Source organism: Rattus norvegicus, chromosome 3, assembly GCF_021556685.1.
Source record: "Rattus norvegicus strain SHRSP/BbbUtx chromosome 3, alternate assembly SHRSP_T2T, whole genome shotgun sequence".
Classification (NCBI taxonomy): domain Eukaryota; kingdom Metazoa; phylum Chordata; class Mammalia; order Rodentia; family Muridae; genus Rattus; species Rattus norvegicus.
Window position 1 is genome coordinate 76729700 of NC_141536.1, and position 22142 is coordinate 76751841.

Below are 22142 nucleotides of genomic sequence, written 5' to 3' on the forward strand. Positions count from 1 at the left end.
AAAGAAGCAAAAACAAAAACATAAAACAAAAGAAAAGACAAAGCTCCCTATTCTTGATATACATTAAATGAAGACAAACAAAACTGTGCACTATATGTTCCTTTATGTACAAAATAAACTCCGGAAGGATGTACACAAAACCAGCAATAGTAGTTACCTCTGTGGAATATGCCAGACTTGGTGGGGAAAGAGGGGAGCATCTTTTTTACTATAAATTGCTACCTTTTTATTTCTACTTTTGTTCTATATACATGTCTTCTGTGTGTGTATGCACACACATGCAGAGGTCAAAAGAAGCCCTTGGGTTCCCCAGAGTTACAGAAACTTTAAGCTGCATGCTGTGGGTGCCACAGTTCAAACTCAGGTAAACAGGAAAAGTAACAAGAGCTCTTAACTGCTAAGCTATCTCTCTCATCCCCCAAGATAAATGTCTTTATATTTAAAAAGTAATTTTGGCTCAACTTTTCGTTAAGAAAATTTAACCATCTGCCAGGTGCTGGTAATTCATTCCTTTGATTCCAGCACTGGGTAGACAGAGGCAGGAGGATCTCTGTGAGTTCAAGACCAACCAAGGCTACATAGAGAGATCAATTCTCAAAATATAAAACATTTATCCAGAGTTGTAGTTTATTTTTAAAAATGTGTATGCTACATTCATATAATGAGATGTTATTCATCCATGTAAAGAAATGAGTTATCAAGTCACAAAACAACAAGGAGGAACCTGAACACCCACTGAAACAAGCCCATCTGAAGAGCTTATTATACACGGAATGGCTCCCACTATTCTCAAAGAGGCAAAACTTTAAAAGTCAGTAAGATCAGTAGTGAAACGGAAAGGGTGAATGAATGGGTGAAGCACAGAGGATTTTTAGGACAAGGAAACAATTGTTTTACATCTGAATGGGAGTATATGAGAATATGAATTTGTCTAAGTCCAGAAAACACAACACAAAGAGTGAACCCTAATGTAAACCATAAGCTGTTGGTAATCACACTGAGCTAATATTCAGTTGCAAGAAATGTACCAGACTAACACAAGAAATTAATAATAGAAGCTAGATAGAAGATATAGAGGGGTAAAAAAAAAAAGAACTGTTATCAGCTCAGTCTTCTATAAGTTTAAAATTTCTCTAAATGTTTAAGTCTGTGAACTTTTAAGTGTGTATGTGTGCATATAAGTGTATACACAAATGTGTGCAGTAAAGGCCTCACATGCTCACTGCAGGGAGCTTACAAAGTACAGTCCTTACTACCACACAGCCTTAGTTCAAGAGCAAGGTCGAGTTCTGCAGTGGGGAAATCTGATCCTAATACTATCTAACCGTATGGTCTTATGCAAGTTGTTTCTTTAGCCTTAGTTTCTCCATCTATCAAGTAGAAAACACAGCAATCCCTTCCAAGAAAGAATGCTGCATGCAAAATGCTTATCGCGTGCAAAATGCCTAATGAAAAAGAATAGCTTGAAATAACAGCACACTATGAAGGCAAAATTATTATTCACAAAATGATTGATGTCACTTCAGATGCCAAGTTTGCTTCAATAATATAATAGCCTCATTTAAGGCCTCAGATTCTTAATTGTGTTATTTAGAATGCAATTCTCATTGACTGAGTGCCAGTCCATATAATTCAGCCATTCTTTACTCCATAAATGTTATTTTTCATCCCGATTTGGTCCTACATTCATTACAGGCTCAGGCCCTAGAACCCCTTCTTTCTGTCCCTCCGGTCCCATCCAGACCCGCTACCATTCAGGCTCCGCCCCTGTCTCCTCCCCACTCCTTCCCCTAACTCATCACTCATTTCCCGAAGCTGAAAGAAGGCCCCTACCCAGATACTCGTAGTCCGGTAGAGCTAGGCGCTCGGGACTCAGCATCCTTTGACCGGGTAGTTTCCACGCTCCAGCTTTCTTCTTCCGGAACCCAGGTTACAGCCTGTCTCTGTTGCCATGGCACCATGCGGCCAGAGAACTAGAAGGCTGAAAGGGTGTCACGTAAACAGTCTCCGACTGGCAACGTGGAGCCTATCACATAAGTTCCGGAAGCAGTCACTTGAGTGTTTTTCTTTAACTACTATTTTTTTTCTAAAAAAATTTTTTATTAGATATATTTCTTTATTTACATTTCAAATGTTATTCCCTTTCCCGGTTTCCTTTCCATAAGCCCCCATCCCCTCCCCCCTACTATTTTTGGGACTTGGTTTTAGAAGCTGTGAAGTGAATCCTCTGAATATGTCATATTTTGTGATGCGGAAGAATTACTACCAGCGGCTCATATCCGCAATTTCTGGAGTCATAGTTTCTACCTATCCTAATAATAATTATCATGTATGACCTCACATAACACTGAGATCTCATTATCTATTATTAATTTTGTACAAAGTTTGTACAAAATGTTCTTTGTATCTTGGAAGCTTCTTGAGATCAGGGACATGTCTTTAGCCTCTAACAGGGTTAGTTAGACACATAGAGGTACTCACTAAAGGCCACTGAGTACAATCCAAGGGACCCCATATTGTGAAAACAGAATATCAACTCCTGCAAGTTGTCCTCTGACCTCCACATGTCCCTGCCCTAAATATATATCTCGACAGGGTCTTGCTGTATTGCCCAGGAGGGCTTGGAACTTGATTGTAGACCAGGCTGGCCTTGAATTTAAGAGATATACCCCTGCAGATCCCAGAGTTTTTACTGTTTTAAAGGTGTGTGCCCCTACACCCAGTAAAATATAATTTTAAAAACTAAAGTCCTCTGTAAGTTAATTACCATTCCTCTCAAATTCCTTTTAGCCATTAGAATCTGCTTCTGCTCCTATACTGTATTATTTGACATCTTGTCCAAGCGGCTTTCCTTTTGCCTACAGAGACACTTCTCTTCTCAAAGGAAATAAATCAGAACGTGAACATTTATTACATATCCTCAGCTGTGCCCTTTTTGAAGAAGGAAGACTATTCCTTTCTTTTCAAATAACTGGATACTTCTTTTTGCTCCTCCCTTTGTGCAAGAACAGGAAAGAGGTCTGTAGCATTGTCACCACCCAAACCTAACAGGAAAAGCCACTTGCTCCTCCCTTTTCTTTTTTTTTTTTTTCTTTTTTTTTTTTTCCGGAGCTGGGGACCGAACCCAGGGTCTTGCGCTTGCTAGGCACTGAGCTAAATCCCCAACTCCACTCCTCCCTTTGTTGTTGTTGTTGTTGTTGTTGTTTTTAAGTCCCCTCCCTTTCAACAAGATGAAGATTTGCAAGAGGAGAGGTTTTGTGACAAAGAAAGGAAACAAAATGTATGCCATCAAAGGAGTGCCTAGGAATCCCGCAGGCCACCTACACTGGAAGAAGCAAAGAGGAGGCTCCTCTCATGTTCTGAGTGGCCTATTCTTAGCCTCTCCAACAAGGAGCTACTCAGACCTTGTAATTCTCCCTTTCCCTTAAATTTGTATATAAGACTCCATTCTAGGCTCCTATGAGTCACTCCGAATTTGGATGTGGTAAGGAGAAAGGCACACAAGGGGCAGTGTTTGGTGTTCTGAGGTAATGAATTTTCCAGGTTGGTAGGTGATATGAAGTCCTGCAAATTTGGTTAGAAATAATTGCCTTCTCCTTCCTCTACCACTCCTCCATGCAGCTTGAGGGTATAGAAATTTAATGATTTTTTTCATACTTGGGCTTATTACTGTAATGTAAATAAAGTAATGATAACATTTTAAAAATGAAGGTCTTACACATCTCAGGTCGGCCTGTAACTCACTGGGAGGTCAAAGATGACCTTGAACTTCTGATCCCTCTGCCTCCATCTTTGGAGTGCTAAGATTATAAGCACATACCACCAGGTCCAAGTCCGTTTTATCTGGAGCTGGTATAGGATGCAGGGTCTTTCTTCATCCATGCTAGACAAGCATTCTATCAACTGGCTACAACCCTCTCTAGGATGGTAATTGTTAAAATGACCATTTATCCTATTGCCGAGTGATCTGATTTTCAGGTTATTTTCACATATTTTTATGAAAACTAAGACAATTCCCCTTTTTCTAAGTAGGAAAACAGAGGCATGTGTCATAAAAAAAAAAAAAAAAAAGGACTTGCTTAATATTATCCATCTAGCCAGTGGGAGGGCTGGAAGTGGATCTCCACTATATCAACATCCAGGCTAGTGGTCTGACCACTAAACCACACGATCTTTTTTAGGGATTGTTGGGTTGGTGTTTATTTATTTATTTTTCTTTTTGTTCTGTCTTGCTAGCAACTGGGGGCTCCCAGATAAAAGCAGAAAATCTTGAGTTCAGGCTACACACTTGACATCCTCTTATTTGTGGAACATTATCCTGGGACTTGGAGGATGCTGCTACTGGGGTCTGTGTGGTAAAGCTGGGAACCAGCCCCAAGAATAGAGCTTTGTTTGGGCATTAACCCATTTGCGGTTATAATAATGATAAGTTTCAGCACCAGTGGCGCCCGACTGTTAATGACTCAAAGACAGCTAAATAAGAACAAGATGTCATCGCTGGAGAGATGTGTGGGTCTTTTCTACGGTTCCACTCCTTCTGTTAAAATCCCAAGGATCTTTATGCTAAAAGCTAATCTTCCACTCTGAGTGTTCTAAACACTGATTGGGTAAGGAAGTCTAGAAAGGACAGGAGGTTACTAGTCTAGAGCTTTAAATATCTGGGGTTCCATAGAAATATTGGCTGTTCCTAATGGTGGAATTACTGACTATATCTTCTTTCTTTATATTTGTCTATATCCTTCAAATTATCCATCTATTAAGAACTGAAAACAGGGCTGGAGAGATGGCTCAGTGGATAAGAGCACTGATTGTTTTTCCAGAGGTCCTGAGTTCAATTCCCAGCAATCACATGGTGGCTCACAACCATCTATAATGGGATCTGATGCCCTATTCTGGACAGCTACATATGTGTATTTATATACATAAAACAAATCATTTTTTTTAAAAAGATGGGTGTTAGCAGGGAGTGGGGAAGAACTGAAAACAAACAATGCTAAGTATGATGCCCTTTCTGGCCTTTCTGATAGTATTTGTGTTTCTAAGAAGAAGCCACTAATTTTGGGATTTCTCTTTGGTCACAGATTACATAATAGACTTTGGGAACATATACATGGTAGATGAATTGTTCAGTGAAACATGCACATTAGTCTTTAGAATAGAAATGAAAGCTGGAGGGATGCTTCAGCAGTTAAAAGTATGTACTGCTCTTTCAGAGGAACTGAGTTCAGTTCCCAGCATCCATATTGGGAGGCTCACAACCTTGTACAACTCCAGCACGAGGTGATCCAGCACTCTCTTCTGGACTCTGCAGGCATCTACACTCATACACACACACACACACACACACACACACACACACACACACACACACACAATGTATTTTTTTTAATTAACTTGAGTATTTCTTATATACATTTCGAGTGTTATTCCCTTTCCCGGTTTCCGGGCAAACATCCCCCTCCCCCCTCCCCTTCTTTACGGGTGTTCCCCTCCCCATCCTCCCCCCCCTTGCCGCCCTCCCCCCAACAATCTAGTTCACTGGGGGTTCGTCTTAGCAGGACCCAGGGCTTCCCCTTCCACTGGTGCTCTTACTAGGATATTCATTGCTACCTATGAGGTCAGAGTCCAGGGTCAGTCCATGTATAGTCTTTAGGTAGTGGCTTAGTCCCTGGAAGCTCTGGTTGCTTGGCATTGTTGTACATATGGGGTCTCGAGCCCCTTCAAGCTCTTCCAGTTCTTTCTCTGATTCCTTCAACGGGGGTCCTATTCTCAATTCAGTGGTTTGCTGCTGGCATACGCCTCTGTATTTGCTGTATTCTGGCTGTGTCTCTCAGGAGAGATCTACATCCGGCTCCTGTCGGCCTGCACTTCTTTGCTTCATCCATCTTGTCTAATTGGATGGCTGTATATGCATGGGCCACATGTGGGGCAGGCTCTGAATGGGTGTTCCTTCTGTGTCTGTTTTAATCTTTGCCTCTCTATTCCCTGCCAAGGGTATTCTTGTTCCCCTTTTAAAGAAAGAGTGAAGCATTCACATTTTGATCATCCGTCTTGAGTTTCATTACACAAAATGTATATTAATATACAAATAAAATGTATATTAATTTTAAAAATAAATGTATAAAAGAGTTCTAGAGGTATATATTTTTGTGATCCAGTTGAATGTTAGTGGAAAAAAATTATCAACCCTCAATTTAAGTGGGTTTTCAGGTCCCTATATTATTACAACATATTTCTAAGACTTTACCAAAAACAAATAATCACTTAGACAAACCAATCAACCAAAAGATGACTCCATACTCCTGAAAAAACAAACAAACAAACAAAAAACCCAAAACCAACCAAACAAGAAACACACACACAAAAAAGGGACAAAAACAAAAAGGAAAAAAAACACATTTCAGAGCTGGGTCAAAAATGGCTCAATAACAGGGGGAGGGGGAGGAATAGAGGGGTTGTGAAGGGGAAACTGAGAAGGGGGATAACATTTGAAATGTAAATAAATAAAATAACCAATATGAAAATGAGAAAAAAGATGACTCAGTAAGAGCTCTTTCGGACTTCAGATCCCTAACACCCATGTTTTTTAAAATGGGCGTGACTGCATGGGCTCATAATCCCGGCATTGGGAAGGCAGAAGTGGAGACAACGGATCACTGGGGCTTACTGAGGACCAGCAGAAATGAAGAACAAGCAAGCTCCAGGTTCAGTGAGAGATTCTGTGTCAAGAGGACGAGGTGAAGAGCAATAAGGGTGGATACTGGATGTCCTCCTCTGGCCTCCATAAACAGAGGCACATACAATACCAACCTACCAGGAAAGATGTGTCCACTGCTGTGAAAGTAGAATGAAGACTATGGGGACAACCAACCATTCACTGACTGGATTTGAGACCTGCTGCACAGGAGGGAATTCGTGGCTTGGGAGGTCACGGACCCTAGGAACAGTTCCTACTACTGTTGTTCTGCTAAACGGACATGTTGCCAAACTGCCTTCTAAAGAGGGGGCAAAAAGAATGTAAGCCAAAGGGTGGCAAAGAATGCAGAGAAATTCGGGCTTTTGGACATGACACGGCTGTGCCTTTCTGAACTCACTGAAGCTCTGGTTCCTGTTCAAGGCCTGTCAGTCAACATTCCACCAAGCAACACTAAATGAGGCTCAGTGGGTTACTAAAATAAAAAATACAAGAAAACATGAACACAGGAAGAGAACACACTGGGGAAGTATTAGAGGGAGAATTGGAGATGGGTGGGATCAAGATACATTGTATACATGTATAAAAACAAAAAGAAGCAAACACTGGAACAGGCTCTTCCCATAGGGTAGAATGAAGACACCAAGCCCAAAACAAAGAGAAGCAACCATATTGGGACATACTGATTTGTCAACTTACTGGGCTGTGATGTCTGATCGCATAAAGAGAAAATTAAAATATATTTTGGGGTCTGTAAATGACCTAAGGGACTGATAAAGAAAAAAATGTGAAGACTACAGAAAAGTAAACACATGATTTTTTTTTTAACCTCAGGGAAACAGCAAGAAAAGAAGAAATGAAAGTTGGATGATTGTGCTACAAAACAGGTTCGAGAGACTAGGATGTGCTCTTTGTGAGTTCATCAGGCAGAAAAATGCTAAAGGCAAAATAGCCTTTAAACTGAGAAATTCAGGTCATGAAATGAGTGCGGAGCCACTGGGTAATTCTTGAAAGACATAAAGCTTGCACAAAGCAAAGTGGAGGATAAGGGTTATGCCACTGCCTGAGATGCAACATGTTTACTGTTTTTAAAATGCTGTCTAATCTTTTTAAATTGCCACACAAGTCAACAAACCAGAGTTCTGGGGAATTTTCAAATAAAAAGAAATTTTCATGCCAAGAGTATTAGTATATGTCTTTAATCCCAGCCCTCAGAAGGCAGAGGCAGGCCAGTCTCTGAGTTTGAGGTCAGTCGGAGCTACATACTGAGACTATCTCAAAACAAACAAAAAAAGAAACAAAGAAAAGAAAGAAATGTCCTTAAACTCTTAATGCTTAATGCATAGTTAAAAGAACATTGCTTAAATTTAACTGGAGCTAAAGGCAATTAGAGACTTTTACCTTCTTGTTCTTTCATAATTTCAAAGGCTACAAAAATTGATAATTATATTGTCAAATCTTGTAAGTGAAGTGAAGAGAATTTCTGATTCTCCACTTTCTGACAGGGTTTAGTTGTATAGTCCAGGCTGACCTTGAACTCATATTTTCCTAGCCTTAGAGCTGGAACTACAGATATGTGTCACAGTCTTTTAAAGTTATTATTGTTAGTATTTGTAAACTCCTCTGCAAGAATGCACGTTCCTTAAGGGTCGAAGCTGTCAGTCTTCATTCATCTCTAAACACCTAAAACTGTTCACAGTGTCTGCCAGAAGGCAGGTGTACAATAAATGCCTGATAAATGCATTAGCTTCCTTATAGATTGTGAGTCTGAAAAGCAAAGGTCATTTGATCCTTGGGATTTATGGTTGCCTCATAGCAAACAGAAAACAAATTGATTTAATAAAATGGCCCCAAAATGGAAGGTACTGACTGATGGTGGTGGCACATGCCTTTAGTCATAGCTATTTAGAAGTTTGAGGCCAGGGTAAAGAGAGGAGTTCAAAACCAGCCTGGGCAGCACAGTAAGATTCCACCTCTAAATAAATAATAAAATTAAATATAGAAAACATCAAAACCCAACCAGTGGGCTGGGGAATGTAGTCAATTGGTAAAATGCTTTGCCTAGTATGTGGGAATCCCTGGATCTCTCTCTCTCTCTCTCTCTCTCTCTCTCTCTCTCTCTCTCTCTCTCTCTCTCTCTCTTTCTCTCTGTCTCTTCTACTTCCCTCCCTCCTTCCCCCTTTGTCTCTGTCTGTCTGTCTGCCTCTCTCTCTCTCTCTCTCTCTCTCACACACACACACACACACACACACACACACCAGAAAAAATGAATTTCAACAATAAGACTTTGGGCCTGGAGAGATGGCTAGAATGCTTTTCCAGAGGACTGGAACTTGATTCCAAGTACTTAAATACACTTATGGCTACTCACAATCATCTGTAACTCCAGTTCCAGGGGAATTTGACTCTATCTCCTGGTCTGCTCTAGGATTGCATGCATTTAAATACACATTTAAATCTTTAAAAAAAAAATCTCCATGGGTTGGGGATTTGGCTCAGTGGTAGAGCGCTTGCCTAGCAAGCACAAGGCCCTGGGTTCGGTCCCCAGCTCCAAAAAAAAAAAAAAAAAAGAAAGAAAAAAAAGAAAAAAGAAAAAAAAATCTACACTATAATATTAGGGGTTGGGGATTTAGCTCAGTGGTAGAGCGCTTGCCTAGGAAGCGCAAGGCCCTGGGCTCGGTCCCCAGCTCCGAAAAAAAGAGAACAACAAAAAAAAATCTCCATATGAAATTGAGAATTGCTCTTTCCCTGTCTTTGAAGAATTGTGTAGGAGTTTTGATGGGGAATGCACTGAATCTGTAGATTGCTTTTGGTAAGATGGCCATTTTTTTTTCTTTTCTTTTTTCCAGAGCTGGGGACCGAACCTAGGGCCTTGCGCTTGCTAGGCAAGCGCTCTACCACTGAGCCAAATCCCCAACCCTAAGATGGCCATTTTTATTATGTTAATCCTACCAATCCATGAGCTTGGGAGATCTCTCCATTTTCTAAGGTCTTCTTCAATTTCTTTCTTGAGAGACTTGAAGAGTTTGTCATACAGCTCTTTCACTTGTTTGGTGAGAGTCACCCCAAGGTATTTTATATTATTTGTGACTATTGTGAAGGGTGTTGTTTCCCTATTTTCTTTCTCAACCCATTTATCATTTATATAAAGGAAGGCTACTGATTTGCTTGAGTTAATTTTATGTCCAGCTGCTTTGCTGAAGCTGTTTATCAGCTGTAGGAATTCTCTGGTAGAATTTTTGGGGTTGCTAATGGATACTGTCATATCATCTGCAAATAGTGATACTCCATTGGGTTCTGAGCATCTTGGAAGTTAGGAATCCCGTCTTACTCATCTGTGCCTTTTCCCATACTTGGCAGGTCATCTGGCTTTTATTCATTTTTCCAAAAAATAAGTGTTGAGCCACTTGTGGCAGGCACAATTGTAAGGTGGTAGAGAACAGTATAAATAAGGCCCCACACCATTAGAGCTAATTATTCAGTCGCCTGAAAGGAGACAATAAAGCACAAAACGATACACAAGCTTTATTTCCAAGAGTGCCAAGTGCTGCTCCAGCGGAAATATAGCAGGATAAGGGTGGCGAGTGGGTGGGTCCCAGACCACTTAACGGTGGCAACCTGAGGCATCTCTCAGTTTGTGAAGGTGAACTAAGACCAGCCAGAAGATGCATATAGGGAGACAGCATGGGAAGTAGAAGACACAGCACACGCAAAGATTCTATGACAGCAATGATGGTCTGCTTCAGAGTTGAAGGAGTGGCACTGTGGCCAGAACACCATGAGCGAGGGGAAGAGCAGGAAGAGATTGGTGGAGAGCCTTGAAGAGCATGTGCAAAGGAAGGGCTTTGGGACGTGGCTTGATTAGAGTTATCGTTTTAAGGAAATCACTATGGTTTTGTTGCTTCATGGAACTTAAATTCTAAAAGGCTATGCGTAGAAACAGAGACCATTTGCACTCTGATGTTTGATTCGTATTTGCCATTGAACAGGCACCTTAGCAGTCTAGTTAGCCACCACTCTAAACTTATCTTTGTAGCTATGATAAGCTAGGGCCTCTCTGCAAAGGCCCTAGCTATCTGTGTTGGGTGTGTGACTATCAAGCTTGCAGGAGATAAAAAATGTTCTGCAAAGCCCCACCTTTCAGGGTGTGCCCCAAGTTAGGCCAGGGTATAAAATCAGCCATATGCCCCAGGTCCTGGCTCAAGTTTCACTGCTGAGCCAGGGGGAAAAAATGCAGGCGATGGAAAGCGATGCCAGAAAGCGCAGAAGCTGAGATTGGACATGGTGGCACATGTCTGTAATCTCAGCACTCTCAGGAGGTGGAGGCAGGAGAGCTAGGAATTCAAAATCCCTTTGGTTTCAAGATGAATTCAACCCCTGTCCCCAAAACCAAACTAATGTACAAGCGGAGGGTTGCAGAAATACCGTCCTCTGATAAGTCCACTGCTCCCCAGTATCCAGTAGATGCCTCTGCCTAGCTTGCTTTCTGTTGCTGAAATAAAACTCTAACCAAAACCTATTTGGTGACCAAAGAAAGAGTTATTTTGGCTTACAGATTACAGTTGACTGTTGAGGGAAGCCAAAGCAGGAACTCAAGACAGAAACTAAAGCTGAGACCACAGAAAAACAGAGCGCTGCTTACTGGCTGGCTCGATTTGCTTTCTTGTGTAACTCAGGGCTACCTGTAGAGCCTGGGTTTCATCAATCATTAACTAAGAAAAGAAAAACAGAAAGGTTCCCTCTTCCCAAGTAACTCTAGTTTGTGTCAAGTTGATTTTAAAAAACTATCCAGCCCCTCCCCCGAACATCAATAACAGCTCAGCCATTTTTATGTTTTTGACACTTTTTTCTATTTTTTCAAAAATTATCTTTTGGTGGATGAGTCTTTTGTCTGTGTGTATATCCACGCACTGAGTGCATGCCTGGTGCACACGGAAGCCAGAAGAGGGCACTGGGTCTCCTAGGACTGGAGTTATAGATGGATAACCATAACTATATATAGCCATGTAGGTGCTGGGAATTGAACCTAGATCCTTATAAGAACAGCCAGTGTTCTTAACCATTGAGCCATGTCTGAAGCCTGGGATCCTTTCCCATAAGCTGTATGGATCTTTCCCTGGCCCTGGGCCTTTGCACATATAGTTCCTTCTACCCCAGAAGTACCAACCTCAGCTACTCATAGCCCAGTGACTCCTTCTTCCTTTTCCTCCTTGTTATGATCTAATCCAGTGCATCATGGATGTCCTACCACTGAACTACATCAGCCTCTCTGATGACACCTGAGGTGTTAATACTTCTAACAGGCCTTCCTTAAAACCTCCAGATACAAACCAAGTCTCTCGTGTCATAGAATCTCGTATTTTCCTTTGATCCCTCTATAATTTAACTTTAAATTCACTTCTGGGATCATTCTTTTCTTCCAAAGAGAGCCCTCATGGGACCATTAGAGTGTAAATTCCAGAGATCCCAATATATCTGTTCACCAGTCTCTGTAGTACCTGACTACATACTTAGTGAATAGATGACTGTGGGGATGAATATGAAATAAGCCTGTGGTAGACAGTTATAGGCCCAGCCTCTCAGCGTTTTACACTGGAGTCCAGGCTAGCCTAAGAACTTGCCGCGTAGCACAATCAGCCATCAATTTGCAAGTCCTCTTGCATCAGCCTCCCAAGTACTGAGATAACAGGCCTAAGCCATCACACCCAGAGCACCTGGGGAAAAAATCCAGGACTTCCCCCTTCCATTTGTGTTGCTTTCAATAAGATATCATGTTCACAAAGATGAGGAGGCTCATTTGCACATTTGAGTTGTCTTATAAAGGAGTTTCCCAAGCTTAGCACCACTTACTAGTTAGGCTGGCAATTCTTTCTTGTTAGGGAGTATCCTGTTCATTATAGGATGTTCACCCGCAAACTTGGCTTCACTTAACCCGCAAGAGGCCAATGGCGCCCACTTTCAAAAATGCCTACAGCTGCTACCCCATGCTTGCAAAGTCACTTCTGATTTACGTCTTAAGATGTGAAGCTTCAAGCTTTTATCACTTTTAGAAGAATTGTACTTAGAAATTAAATTGTTGAATGATGCCTGGGTTACCAGAATTCTCCCGCCCCAGTTGGATTAAAATCCTGCTCCCTCCTTGCTTGTTTCCGTAGCGCCCCCCGCCCCGCCCCCGTGTTTCCTTTGAAAGGGTCATTAGTGATGGTGTGGTGCAAGGCAACATTGTGATCGTGGAAATTCAGCTCCCTGGATGTCCTAGAAGGGTGAAGGAAAGGGGCCGGTGTTTCTGAGGAAACCAACGCCTCTGAGACCCCTCGGGAATTGGCAGTACCCTACCAATTTTCTAGGGGCATGTCCTGAAGGACAACAAAGGGAGACAAACAGCCTGTTCTGGCATGGTTTTCAGGATCTCTCACTCCAAACAAGAAAGTCTGAGAGGCCTGGTAAAAATAAATATGTTCTTACTCCTCCTGGCATAAGAACAGTTTCTGACAGCCAAGCCTTAACTCACCCTAGGGGGTGACCCAGGCAGGGACTATGCAAAGTTGTTTCTACCCCTTGATATTCCCAGGGATTCACAGAGGCCAAGGATGGCCCTGTACACCAGACCATGGGAAGGACTTGGGATGCACAATGAAAATGCTCTCTCTCTCTCTCTCTCTCTCTCTCTCTCTCTCTCTCTCTCTCTCACACACACACACACACACACACACACACACACACACAGGGACTGACAGTCCCCTGCTTCCTTTTCCAATCTTAGGAAAACAACACAAATCATTCCTCTGGAAAGGAACCTGTCATTTGTATATGGAGTGGAAACTGTTCATAAATTCTTAGTCCCCTGACATTGAAGTATGGCCAATGTCTGTCCTGGATTTTTTGGGGGGGACAAATATATTCATTATACCACATCCCTAGTAGTCACTTGGAACAAAATCCAGAATCACAGGATCTTTCTCACAGGTTTAAATAGCCAGTCCTCCTTAGCATCATGTATTGACATCCTAAGATCAATGGGGAATTAAATCAGAAAGGTAGGGGCAGGTGAGGAATCGGCCTTCCCTTTTTTTTTCTCTTCTTCGACTTCAGACTAAAGTGACTGACCTCGGCATATAAGCCAGACAAATCCACACTTTCCCAAGCCCCTAAACCATGTAAACCTCATCTGATTCTACTGCCGCCTTTAGGTTCCAGGAAGAATTACACAGCCAGAAAATATCTAGGCACTAGTTACCATGGTGATGCATGAACTTAGTGCAACCAAGTTGCCATCTATAGGCAAAAATTTCGGGGTCAAGGGGAAGGGAGGAAGAGCATAAAGCTTAGACTAAGTTAATATCACATTTTTTCTGTTATTGTAGCTTTCACAAAGTATGCTTAATATTAGCTTTGGTCAAAGATGGCAATTTAAAACGAAAATTTTGAAAACTGGAAGGCAAGCAAGGATGAAATGTCAACCTACCCATTTGGAGAAATTGCCTAATACCCACTCTGCACTATACCCAATTACTTCCCTCTCAGCTAAGTCCAGGAGAAGCTGATTGAAAACCAAACACTGTTGGCAGATCTGCTCTGAGAGGAAAGTATCAGGCCCTAAGAAAGTTGAGGGGTGTAAGCAAAAAGCAACAAAACAACCTGGGAACACAGGAGGCTGCAAAATTAACAAATACCTACTAGTATACAGTGGGGAGAGGGACAGACCACAGAAAGAGTGGATTAGACGTTTATGTAGTAATCCAAACGTTTCATATTGCTGAAAAGCCCTACAAACAGAAGCCGAAGTAAGTACGGACTTATTTCTTTACCTCCCTATTCCTTCTTGTCAGGATCAGAGTCAAGGATCGTGAAGAGGCTAACAACAGACAGTAAGGAGGAACTGAGTCTGTCTGTCTGGGCCAAATCTGGACATTTGAACTGGGGCGACAGGACCCAGACAACCGTACCTCAGGAAATGAGTAAATGAAAAGGGGAGGTCACCGAATTATTTAGCCCTAGAACAACACTGGCCAGACCGGGGAAGGGGCCGGGGTGCAAGAAGAAAAACTTCAGAATAGGAATTTTGACAGTGAGAACACTAGTTAAGACAGCACTGTAGGCCCCCTGATGTCCCTTGTTTGATGTCAATAAAGGCCGAGAGAATTATGCGCTAACAAGTCTTGCATATTTTTGAAACATTACAATAAAGTCTGGAGTTGGAGCCGGTAGGGGGGCCGGGGTCACGCCCAGGCGACTTGGGTCAGCACCGGTGCTCCTCCCTGGTGTGGAACTAGAATGAACCCAGGCTGAGAGTTGCCACTAGGATAATTTTCTGTTTAAGCCGGGGATATTTGAGTAGCAGTAATGGGGACAGATAAGGGGCTCTCTCCGGAAGGCTAGGAATGTTAGGGCAGACTGAGTAGGAGCTAGGGCGAGCGCGGGAGGCACTGGCGGGTGGGGTCCTGGGACTGGGGGGCGAGGGCAGAGGGCGGGAAGGGGCCGGGCCAGAGCCGGGGGCGGGACCAGACGCAGTGGTGGTGGCGGGGGCCGAGGCGCGGGAGGCGGGGCGGCCAGGCTCGGGACACCCCCTCCCGGTCCCCTGGCGGGGCGGCTTCAACTCCAGCAGTACTGGAGGCAGCAGCAACCCGGAGGGTGACTTGCAGGGCGCGCCGGCCGAGCTGGACCCGGGACGCTTTTCACCCCGGGGGAATCCTCCGCTGATCCTCTGGGCCCCGGCGTCCCTTGGGAGCCCGCGGGACCCCCGGGCCGGCAGGGAGCGGCGGCGGCGGCCGCAGCACCATGAGGCGGTGGTGGGGCGCGCTGCTGCTCGGCGCCCTGCTCTGCGCACACGGTAAGCGGCGTCGCAGCGCCCGCGCCGACCGGGCCACCGGGAAAGTTTGTCCCTGAGACTGGTCGCTGCAGGACTCGCCTCCTGGGAGTGGGACCGCGCAGGCTGGGGCCTGAAGTCCCACCCTCGAGCTCACTCACTAGAAGCTCGGGCAGCAATTCCTACTCGAGAGGGGACATTGGTGGAGGGACTCGTCCCCGCTAAAGTCTGGGCCGGGTGGGAGAAGACCCAAGACGCTTGCTCGGCTTCCATCTCTGCTCTTTAACGAGCCATAGGCTGGTTCCCTTTCAGGTTAAGGCAGGGCTTCTGTGTCCCTGGTGCGTGCGAATGAATGCGTGCAAAGAAAGGAAGGCGGGTAGGATGGTCGCTAAACCCATAAATTGTAAATAGTTCTCTTTCCAGGTCTGGGGGATCTTGGATGAATCGCGGGCCCAGCAGAATCTGAGTTACTTGAGCATCCGGGATTCTAGGAGTTGGGGAGCAATTCCTCGGACTCCAACCCCTGTTCTCTCCGAGGGTCCTTGGTTCATATTTGCTTGCAGCATCTCCCCTAAGTGGAGTTTTGGGTTCCCTCTCCTGGCTGCGGCCAATCAGCTTCCTGCTCCGGATCCTCCCCAAGGGAGGGGTGGGGAACAGCGATGGAAAAGAGGTTGGGGAGGAACTTTGGGAAGAAACTGCTGGAAGGCTCTGGCAGATCGGTCCTGGCCCGGGTAAAGAGCAGGGGCGCGTTCTTAGGGAACTTCCAAAGGCAGCCTCTCGACCCGTGCAGAAGGCAGAGGGGCCTTGGCCTCCGGGGAGCTGGGCGGATGGCAGCGGCACTGCCGCTTCATCTGCTCCTTATTAATAACGTGTTCGGTGCCCGGACGCAACTGTTGTGTCTACTGAGGACTGCACTGGAATCTGCCTCTCTGCAGCCGCTTGGGAACGTGGGTGTACCCTGAGATTTAGCAGCTGCCTCTGAGTTTGTGTCCAAAGATCAAAGATCGATCTTTAAACTCCAACTATATTCACCCGCCGGCTTTTCCACGTGGGGGAGATACAGTTCTTCGATTCCCCGGGCTGCGGGACGAGGGGGTGGGGTTCAGAAAGAGCGGTCTGCAGACCCTGGCGATTCACGGGTTCTTTCTTTCACATGGGGGAGCTCATGGAAAGTGCAGATTTCGGAACTTGCCTGGCAGGATGTGGAGCTGTCTAGGCACTTGTTTTAAAGATTGTTTAAGCTCCCGAATCCAAAAGAGTTCTGGTGTCTGTTATTTAAACCACTCGTGGGTTTTCAATGGCTTTTTCCGTGTGGTATCTAGCGCCGACCCAGTCCTTTCTCTCCGAGTGGTAGCCTGGCCGACCCACGTTCCTCTTCGCGCCTCATTCTGCCCCTCCCGGGCTCTCTCCTCGAAGGTTATTTGTAGCCTCTTCGGCGTGTTGGGACAGCAGCCCTACTGGGGTAGGAATGTAACTGTTCTTCCCACCACATGGGCCCCTTAAAGGGACAGCTATGCTTTTGGGGGGTTTCCCCTCTTCGGGTTTCAAGGGAAGGGGATGGAACTTTCCTCTCGGCCCCCTGGAGGAAGTTTTGAAAAAGATCAAGGGAAATAGCTAGGCACTAGGAAAAGGGGGGTGGGGTGGGGGCTAAAACGGATACCAACAAAGCCAAAGAGGAGATTGTCGCCTTCTGCCCCAGGGAAGGGGGAGCTGGAAGGTTCCGAACTGAGACTGGCCAAGAGGAATTCTCTGCTCCAGAGTTGTTGTCAAAAATGCATACATTACATCTGCAATGGAGGATGGGGGTGAGAACAGGAGCAGAGAGAGTCGTGGATTCTTAATGTTTTGCAGAAAAAAAGCATTAGAGGATTCTTGGTGGCTAGTTTAGGTTCATTTTTAAAGGAAAGGGTTTAATAGAAATTTCTAAGTTGAGACTTCCTGTGCCTACGGAGTAGGCAAAGGTAGAAAAATTTGGACTTTACAGGGCTTAATACTGAGCCATCCTTGGAGACCGATAGAAGGCAGAGTCACAGTGAGGCAGCAGTTGCAGAGTCTGCTCTGTCTCATGGTCAGAGGACTAAGTTCAGGTCCGGAAGAGGTGATTCTGAAAAGATGCTGTGCCTTACTTACACAGACAACCTCAGCTAGGAGCGAATTCACCGCCGGACCCAGATGTCTGTTTAGATTTTATTAGTCCGCACAGGATTTCCCTAGAGCTTCTCCACTTGGTGTTAGCCTAGATCACAATTCACTGTTCAGAATTTAGAAGGATGTGGCTAGAGACATGGCTCCGCGGTTAAGAGCACTGCATGTTCCTCCAGAGGACCTGGATTTCATTCCCACCACCTACTTGGTCGCTTACTTCTGCGTAACTTTGGTTCCAGGGAATCTGACGCCCTCTTCTGGCCTCTTCAAGTACTACATACATGTGGTGCTCAGACACACATGCAAGGTAAAAACTACCCACACACACTGAAACAAAAAAGAAAGAAAGGGTTGGGGATTTAGCTCAGTGGTAGAGCGCTTGCCTAGCAACCGCAAAACCCTGGGTTCGGTCCCCAGCTCCAAAAAAAAAAAAAAAAAGAAAGAAAAAAGAAAAAAAGAAAGAAAGAAAGAAAAAAAAGTGGGCTGGAGCGATGGCTCAGTGGTTAAGAGCACCGACTGCTCTTCCAGAGTTCCTGAGTTCAATGCCCAGGAACCACATGGTAGCTCACAACCATTTGTAATGGAATCTGACCCCCTCTGCAAGAAAAAGTAGAGGGTAATGCTAGCACTTGGGAAACTGAGGCAAGAGCAGTTAAGCAAGGGTGAGGCCAGTCTGGGCTGTGTAATTTGAAGTCATTCCAGACTAGACAGCAAGATCCTTTTCTTAAAAACATAACACACAAAAACCCATTTCACTGCCCAGCGCTTGGTAGGTGAAAGCAAGAGGTTTAGAAGTTCAGGGTTATCTTCAGATGCCTTGTGAGTTCAAGGCTAGCTTGGGCCTCCTAAGACTCCATCTCAAAAACTAAAGTTAACGACAACAGCAATAACAAATGCTCCTGTGTTTTAAGTTTTAAGGCTTTTGTAAGGACTGGTAATAACCGTGGGTATTATCCTGTGGGCTGTGACTGGACTGTATGTCTGCCGCTTCACTTGGAAGTCTTTTTTAGGGGAATGAACACTGACAGTTCTGCCCGGGAGGGCTTGCTTAGGCAGATAAAAAAGTTTCTGAAGAGGAGTTTGAAATAATTTAGCCTGAGACTGGTCTTATTTCCCTGTGGTTGTTGTTGTGACCATGGTTGTCATGGTACTTGAGTGACAGTGCCCTTGATCTCTCGGGACTCGTGCAGATGCTTGGCTTCTCCCTGATTCTGGATTTCCTCTTCTGTCCCCTGTTGGATATCAGATGACATCTTTGGGACTGGCACCTAGTATTAAGAGTAACAGGTGCAAGGGAACTTAGTCATGCCCCGTCTGACACAAAGCACATTGGGTACACTCATCTTCTGCGCCAGCAAAGGACATGGGAGGTCACAGAGGACTTTGTGGCTCTTTGCACATGCCTCCTACAGACGGACTGCTAGTCCCCGAGTTGAAGAAGGGTGATGGGATATTGCTGATGTTTAGAGAGATAGCCCATACAGGGGGGTTTCGTGAATGAGAACAGGCTAATTTCAGAGACTAAAAATATATCTTGTTTTATTACACGGCCCAATCTCAGATTATAGTAAAGTTCCCTGTCTTTGGTCAGCTGCTAGCCTCCACCTCTACATTCTTTGGTAGAGTGTAATCATGCTTTTTCACAGTTGCCTAGGCGTGGGGCACATGAGTCCCAGACTGTATGTATCTGGTGGCCATCTTCTCTCCAGCGGTGAATGTCTTTCTCTCCTTGGCCTACTGAGTGTCCTAAGAAAGACAAGATGCCGAGACTTGGTTGGCGGAACCCGAGTTTGGCCCTAAAAATAGCACTGATGATCACCTAAGCTTGTCACTGTCCCTGGGGCTCAGAGCTAGTGTCCCAGGTTCATTCTCCACAGGACACGCAGGAGCACTGCCCAAGCTGAAGTTGTACACAGGCTTTTGTTCATCTATTCAGCAAACATGCCTGTCAAGCTCTAGTCACCCTGCATGCCTGGCTCTGTGTTTGAGAAAGCACAGGCAGACCTGGGTTCAGCACCTGGCTTTGATACTTCTAGTTGTATCCGTGAAAATACACTGTCTCTATCTGAACTTCGGGGCTCTTATCTGCAAATGGAGCTATCGTTGGGGAGGGGACTGGTGATATATTTTCACCTGTGACATTTTCTGGCTGAGAAAATTAAGAAAGACTATGATAGGACGTCCAAATTATCCAGCACAGAGCCTGACAGCTGCTTTGTAGCTATAGGGCTAGGTAAATGTCAGCTGTTCATTAGTCAGACTGCCTGAGTGGATCAGAGATGGGGTTTGGAATATGGGAGCCAGATATGTTATGCTGCAGTGTCTCATATGATAAGGGAGGCTTGGCCCTTCGTTCTTTTTAACTGGTTTCTTTTTCTCTGTGAAACAACTTGTCCTTATTCCTTCTTAAAAACCTAGTGAAACCTAATCACAGTTCCCTCCTGTTCATGATTCCAGAAAGGGGAGGGGGGAGAGGAGAGAAGGAAGGAGAGAGAGAGAGAGAGAGAGAGAGAGAGAGAGAGAGAGAGAGAGGGAGGAGAGGAACTCCCTTGGGAACATCCCCATTGAGAGATCAGGAGTGAGCCTTACAACTTCTTACCCTAAGATTGCTGTGACCCAGGGTGAGAGAGGTTGCAAAGGTCTCTTGTAGTTGGAACAGTTTAGAATTCCAACCTGTCCCTCCCACTGGCCTGAGGAAGGACTCAGGCCCCAGAGCTCTAGAGGTAGTAATTGCCCCAATTTGGGGGCTGGGCTGTTGGGAGCCTGCTTCCTTCACAGCCACAGTCTTCAATCAGGACTCCTGTCAGTGTGCAGGATAATTGATGTAGGTCTCCAGCCCAGACTGGTCACCCAACCCCCAACTCCTCCACCCCAAAGTTTGACCCCTGTTGTCCCTTTGTTTCTTCCTTTTAAGTTGGTGCCACTGTTGTGATGTTTCTGGGAACTGCAGAAAGTTGACCGTAACCCAGAGCAGCTGTCAAGAAGAGCTGTCTCTTTTAGCTTCCTGGCTGTCTATTTTCTGACGTGTCTTTTTGATTTAGCAAGAAGCAAACATCCCAGGTGCCTCTGGGCACCTCTTCCGCCCATCGGAGCAGACTTCGTTCTTTCAGTGCACATGGGTATTCCCATCTGTGTCCCGTAGGTGAGTGGATGGACTGTCAGCTATTTCTGACGCCCACTCCCCCACCATTCAGGTGAGAGTGAGGAGGGAGGGCGCTGCCTGCGCCCCAGCTGGAGAAAACCTGGCTGGAACTCGAAGCAAGCCCTGACTTGGCCTATGGGAGCTCCCCCTCACCTCTGTGCAGAGCTAAGGATCCGAGCATGGAGCCAAGCCGGGAAACAAAAGACTAGGAGCAAACCTTCCATCTGGCTGAGAGGCAGCGACACAAAGGTGCTGCTGAATAATTTATCACCGGAGATTTTCTGCAGCCAGGGAGAGCCAGATTCCAGGCAGTGCCTTTTGGGGGGAACAGAGAGGGATCTTTTCCCCTTCTCTGGGTGTGAGGCCAGGCAGGTACAGAATAGGATATTAGGAGAGACACCTGATTAGCACGAGGAGTAAAGCTGCTTCTGAGATTTTCAGTGTCTCCTTGGGATCACAGCCCAGAAGCTCCACTTCTTGTCAGGCCTGCGGGGTTTGGGGGGGAGGCTGCTGCGGGGGGGGGGGCTACGCTCCTCTCCCATGACCCCATCTTATAGAGTGCAACTGCTATGGTCTTGTGGACATGGGTGAGGACAAGAGAAATTTTATGTTGGTTTGATTGCAACATCTTAGGAAGAAATGAAGAAGCCAGGCTTAGGCAAATAAAGGGGAGAGCCTCTCTTCCTTTCATTTCCCCCACACCAGGTCGTTTAAGTAAGAAGTTTCTACTAAAAAGACCTAGTGAGACAGTAAAAGTCAACGGCTTTAATCAGTGGTTCTCAACCCCCCCGCAAATGTTGCAACCGTCTAATACAGTTCCTCATGTTGTGGTGACCCCACCACTCTAAAATTATCTCATTGCTACAAAATATCGTGTCTTCCAATGGTCTTAGGTGACTCCTGTGAAACGGTCCTTAGGCCCCTCAAAGAGGTCATGACCCACGGGTTCAAAACCACTACTTTAAACGGTCCTCCTCGAAGAGAGTTTCTCCTTTTCTCTCCTGTTTTTGTACTAAACTGGGGCATGCGGTCTAAGCAATACAAATGTCCTCTAGGCGGCCTGGTTTCCAGAGCTTTGCTGCACTGCAATACGGCGAGAAGCAATTAGGAGGTAGGTACTGTTGTCAATCCTCGTTTATATACGGGAAACTGAGGCTTAGAGCAGTTTGCTGTTACATAGCCGCTGAGTAGCTGTATCGGGATTTGAACCTGGAGTCTAAGAAGGGAAACATATACCCCATCTCATAGTGTCTCTCAGAACAGAATCTGGAGTTCTCGTGAACACTATTTTTATGTCTGTGGGTCTATGCACCACGTAAGTGCAGATGTCTGAGGAGGTGAGAACTGTAGTTATG

General features: G+C 45.1%; 2 protein-coding genes across 10 annotated transcripts in view; one reads left to right on the plus strand and one right to left on the minus strand.

Annotated features, from left to right (window-relative positions):
• Cstpp1 (centriolar satellite-associated tubulin polyglutamylase complex regulator 1) overlaps positions 1-1906 on the minus strand; it is a 164301-nt gene extending 162395 nt beyond the window's left edge. For 3 of the 6 annotated variants that reach the window (XM_087650864.1, XM_087650861.1, XM_087650862.1), the window contains exon 1: positions 1834-1906. Coding sequence is in view for 4 of the 6 variants with exons in the window: in XM_087650861.1 (XP_087506987.1) it covers positions 1834-1879 (46 nt within the window). In the remaining 2 variants the exon portion in view is untranslated. The remainder of the gene's footprint in view (positions 1-1833) is intronic. The other 3 variants (NM_001429939.1, NM_001429938.1, NM_001013918.2) reach the window with 1 other exon arrangement.
• Positions 1907-15297: 13391 nt separating this feature from the next.
• Lrp4 (LDL receptor related protein 4) overlaps positions 15298-22142 on the plus strand; it is a 53772-nt gene continuing 46927 nt past the window's right edge. For 3 of the 4 annotated variants that reach the window (XM_087654659.1, XM_087654660.1, XM_087654658.1), the window contains exon 1: positions 15298-15524. In XM_087654659.1, the coding sequence (XP_087510785.1) occupies positions 15473-15524 (52 nt within the window). In that variant the 5' untranslated portion in view covers positions 15298-15472. 4 annotated transcript variants of the gene reach the window in all.